The sequence below is a fragment of the Haplochromis burtoni genome, unplaced genomic scaffold (assembly GCF_018398535.1).
Source record: "Haplochromis burtoni strain Fernald_Lab_line unplaced genomic scaffold, NCSU_Asbu1 Contig_176, whole genome shotgun sequence".
In the NCBI taxonomy this organism is placed as follows: Eukaryota; Metazoa; Chordata; class Actinopteri; order Cichliformes; family Cichlidae; genus Haplochromis; species Haplochromis burtoni.
The window spans coordinates 904,629-909,622 of NW_024582537.1; the positions used below are offsets into that span (position 1 = coordinate 904,629).

The 4,994-nt window shown below is 36.5% G+C and overlaps 1 protein-coding gene across 1 annotated transcript; it reads left to right on the plus strand.

The window, feature by feature from the left end:
• The first annotated feature begins 1,703 nt into the window (after nucleotides 1–1,703).
• On the plus strand, nucleotides 1,704–4,994 carry med6 (mediator complex subunit 6). The gene is made up of 8 exons (XM_005934009.2): nucleotides 1,704–1,793; nucleotides 2,784–2,943; nucleotides 3,151–3,242; nucleotides 3,335–3,417; nucleotides 3,513–3,621; nucleotides 3,786–3,901; nucleotides 4,002–4,029; nucleotides 4,333–4,994. The coding sequence occupies exons 1-8, from the start codon at nucleotides 1,772–1,774 to the stop codon at nucleotides 4,461–4,463; spliced, it is 741 nt and encodes a 246-aa protein (XP_005934071.1). The 5' UTR covers nucleotides 1,704–1,771; the 3' UTR covers nucleotides 4,464–4,994.

A 4,994-nucleotide genomic window follows, 5' to 3' on the forward strand; every position in this document is an offset into this window, starting at 1 on the left:
TATATATATATATATATTAAAAACTAGCTGACAATCTTACCAAATAACTAAGCAGATTACCTTATTATTATACCTCCAGAAGTCTGTGCACACGTCCACAATGGAGTATAACTGAGGATATAAGGAAATTGAATTAGGCCTAAAAGGAAAAGAAAAGTTATAAGAAAAATGGCAGGCATCAAAAAACATTTCAATACATCTACTGGCAAAATGTTGCCCTCTGGTGGCGAACGCTTTAGTTAAAATTAGCATGGGGTAATTAGAAAACGTACATTTACAATAAGATATTCCATAAAGCATAATTTTAGTTAAAAAAGTCTTATAATAAGTTTTTGTATGAACCTTTTTATAAAGTCTATAAAGTCTATAAAGTCTATACAATGGGAACCTAATGGAAAATACGGTCTGCCCATCACAAGAATTATACGTTAACATTTGGACTCTTACATTGACTATGTAGATTCTGGGTAACATTAGCTTAGTATTATTATTATTTTATCCTAGAATGATAGCATATTTTCTATCTGTGATCAAAAATAATAATAAAACACTTTTGCACAATTTTCTGTCCTACACTCCACTTCATGCATGCACTTTTTAAATACATGATGAATAAACATTCATTATTCTGCATTATTTCTGAACACTCAGGTGAAATACATCTCTTAACCCTCTGCAGTCTGCATAAACGCAAAATCTGGGAGTGGACGGTGCAATCACCTGCATACTGTATACAGCTTATTTCACTCTAGATAGTAATGACTGGTAGGTGGGGAGGATCATATTTATTCTAAAGTGAATTGATTGATTGATTGATTGATTGATTGATTGATTGATTGATTGATTGATTGATTGATTGATTGATTGAAATTCTTATTGAGAGAAAAGCTACAGGAAATGTCGGTAAACATGCTCCCATCTCATGGATTACTGAGTACGGACCAAAACATGTGAGACTGGGCAGTGCTTCTGACTGATCTGGTGATGAGCAGCAAAGGAGTTCCACTGACTGAGACTGTGCTGCCTCCAGTCCTGCTCATGCTTTACACTTAAGAATTTCAGTACACCTCTGGGCTGTGCCAATTACAGAATGTATTAGTGATGGGCAGGAGGAGGACTACTGAGCACCACTGGATATTTTTTGATGAGTGATCTGGGAGGAGTTCTGCTTGTGAATAATAAGACTAGAGGTGGAGATAGGCTTCAGAAGGAAGAGGAATACCAAATGAACTATGTCTATCCTGGGACAGGAAATACCTAGGTGTCTATATCCACAAGCTAAACTATTTTCCAAAAAAGCTGAGATCGAGCTGGTCACACCCATAGACTGAATAAACTGATGATAAAGGCTAGCTCTGTGACTGGCTGTAAATTGGAGACTAGTAAAGCTGTGGTGAAGAGAAGGTTACTGATTAAATTGTAAATAAATTATTAAAAAGGCATCTCTTCTGACAGACTGATTCAGCTCTGCTGCCACAAAAACAGAGAAAGTCTTTCATACCACATGCCATCACCCTCTTTAACATTATATATCTGTCATATATATCTGTCATATCATTATTATTAGTATTATTAGTATTGTTATTCGTATTACTATTATTATTATTAGTAGTAGTAGTAGTAACAGAAATATTTCACCACCATTTCAGCTGCTGTAGCAAAAGCATTTCTCATCTCTTAATCACATTCTCAGCCGAAAAGTACAATGACGTAATCAAAGTACGACCTAAAGACCAGAGACGTAATCTTTAGGAGACCATTTGTTTATATCATGGCGTCGGTGGATTTCAGAGGTAGCTAAATCCATTATATTCTTTTTTTTTTAGATGTGCAGTTTAATTAGTATAAAAATCTCATGTTATTTATAACTTCGAAACATCGCCTTGATTGTTTTTTTTCTGCAGCTTCAAGCTTATTCGTCTGTGCTGCAAGAAAATCTGTTAACGAGTAGCGTCTCCTTCGCTTTTTATTAGCATATCGGCTAGCATAGCTTATGCTGTCTGCCAGAGCCTTAGAATGACTTTTGGTGGTGGTTACAACAGAAAACAACTTCAAGTCATTGTAGCCTTCAGTTTTTCCAGTATAGTGGGTTATTCATCCTTGGTAAAGTGATGTCTGCATTATTGGTAATATGGACGCTGCTCACTGGTCCGTTTAGCTGTTCCGAGTTATATTTATTCATTATCTCTATTCATGTATCCTAACATCTGATAGATATACTGGCAATAGAGAAGCATATAAAAGATTAAGCTATATTATGTAGTTTGATTTTATTTGATATAAAATCAAGAAATACAAATAGCTGCTCTGTTTGAGCATTATTTCGGATCTGTTAAGGAACTCAGCTCTCACAAAACGCGGGTTTCACAGTGAGATAAGTCATCTGTTAATAGAGTGTCTCGTTATTACCTGAAATAGAACCTTTTATTATCAAAAGCCTAATCATGTTAATCAGGGAACCAGAATTAACGTCATGTTTCCTTCATAAACATTTGACCCATTTTCATTATCAGGTTGTGTTAATACAGACTCAGTTCCTCAATTATACTCACAACCCCCCCCACACACACACACAGAAACACACACATGCACACAAAAAGAAGGCATCTCTATAGTTGTTTAACAAGACATTTTCATCAATAAAATGCTATCAGTATTGACAATATCCATGTCAAGCTGAGATGTGATTTCATCCCTAACATATAAATGCACTCACAGTTATTTCTCAGGCAGCATCAGTTAATAATATAATTTCATAAATTGAATGCTTGTTTAATTTCCAGATAACCTTCTCGGGATATCCTGGGTGGACAGCAATTGGGTACCAGGTCTTAATCCTGGAAATGTGCTGGAGTACTTTTCTGACAGAAGCAACCCTTTCTATGACCGCACCTGCAATAATGAGGTAGTGAAGATGCAGCGGCTTACCGTGGATCATCTGAAGTAAGTTTGTTTTATAGATGGAAATTTGATACAGAGCAGTGAAAAGGTTTTTAAAAATATTACATTAAGTATTATTAAGGGAGACATTCTGATCAAAATCATATTGTCAAGTAGAGCCCAAACGCATACACACACAGACAAGTAATACTATTATAATATTGCCACATCTGCCGATTTGTGAAAACATTGCTTCTGTCTCATTTACAGTCAGATGGTGGGAGTTGAATACATCCTTCTTCATGCTCAGGAGCCAATTCTTTATATAATCCGTAAACAACAGAGGCAGTCACCGACACAAGGTGAGTTCCAAACACTCAAGCTGTTATTTGTTAGGTTTGTAAAGTCTTCATTTCACATCAGTTGAATTTCTGCTTCTCTGTTCATACTACAGTGGTTCCCTTGGCTGATTACTACATCATAGCTGGAGTCGTGTATCAGGCTCCAGACCTGGGAACAGTTATCAGCTCTAGAGTGGTAAAAAATATTCATTGTAATTCTGTAAAAGATAGGTTTGTGTAACATTGATTAAAAAAATCAGTGTTATTTATATTAATCATATCTGTTTTTAGCTTTCCGCTGTACATGGAATCCAGTCTGCTTTTGATGAGGCCATGTCCTATTGTCGCTATCACCCATCCAAGGGATACTGGTGGCACTTCAAGGACCATGAGGAGAGAGGTAAGCGGTTTGGCAGTTTACAATTTAGATGTTAAAGTTCTGATTATCAGTTATGTGATGTGATCACAAACACTAGCAACAAAGAAGGAGCCAGAACCTGTTTTCCTTGTTTATTTAAAATAATGACTTTGACAGAAAGTGATTAACATGAATCTCTTATGCAGAAAAAGCCAAACCAAAGACTAAGAAGAAAGAGGAGCCTAGCTCTCTGTTTCAGAGGCATCGCGTTGACACACTCCTTTTGGACCTGAGGTCAAAATTTCCACCAACTTTCTATCAGGTACTATCAGCTATTGTCCAGTTTGTTCATTTGAATTTTGAGTCTAAGAGGAGTCAATCGTATTGATTTTGTTTTGTTTTGCTTTTCTCTGAACTTTTAGCCTAAGCCTGGTGAGAAGCCCATTCCAGGTATGATATTTAAAACTGTTTTTTGTTTATAGATCATTATGATATATAATAAAAGTCTATCAGGGTCTGTCTGGAAGTGCTTAACACTCTGCAGATTACTGATATGTTAATTTATTTTCATATGTGAAGCATTGCTTTTACTTTCAGAATTGAATTCATGTTGTTTGATTAAACTAAAAGAAAATCAATTAGTTTTTCTGCTGAATATTTCAATTTTAAAATCAGTTAAGTTTCGTTTTTAATGTCTGTCCTTCAAGGCCAAATTCTTGAGTTTACTTTTAACTACAGGCTTTTGTTTTGCAGTTGAGGTGAAAAAGGAACCTGAACCTCCCACAGAAACAGTGAAGCAAGAGGAGAGGGAGCAGGCAACCAAGTCCTCTGCCCCAGCTCCACCTAACAAACCACCTCCTGAGAAAAGGGCAAGACTGCAGTGACAGCCATATTTGTCAGACACTGGGAAGGTTGCGCACAGCTCTGCAAAGTCCTACATCACTCACTGGGAAAATGACTTGAGACATTTGTGTTACCTCCCCAACTCTCTGCTTATTTGATCAATTTTTAGAATACTGAAAATAAAAGGAGTCATTTGTTTATGTCAGTGCTGAGACTCCTTTTACGCTGCAGCATTAGTCCTGAGCCCTTGATAGGCTTCAAGCAGCTGTAGCACAAACAAGCAATTTGAAGTGGGAGAGGATTTCTTTTTTTTTTTGATGATGATAAGCTGACATCAGCATCGGTGTCAGCTTACTGTCAACATCATCTTAATGGTTCTGTTGTAGTGACTTCAGAGGATCATTTAATTCGCTGTCTGCTTTACAAACAAGATGTGTCATCTCATCTGCCAAGCAAATGGCCTCTTGACCCGAACATGGCTTGTTCATTTCAGACACTTTCCTCTCCTTCGGAAGAAATGCTCTGCTTTTGTATGTTTTTTTAATATACATTAAATCGTATTGATTAATGTG

Bases quoted from the DNA above. Each gene is read 5' to 3' on its own strand.
- med6 (XM_005934009.2), top strand. From the start codon at position 1,772: ATGGCGTCGGTGGATTTCAGAG. The intron at 3,418-3,512 runs GTAAAAAATATT...ATCTGTTTTTAG, and splicing joins CAGTTATCAGCTCTAGAGTG to CTTTCCGCTGTACATGGAAT. The intron at 3,902-4,001 runs GTACTATCAGCT...CTGAACTTTTAG, and splicing joins TTCCACCAACTTTCTATCAG to CCTAAGCCTGGTGAGAAGCC.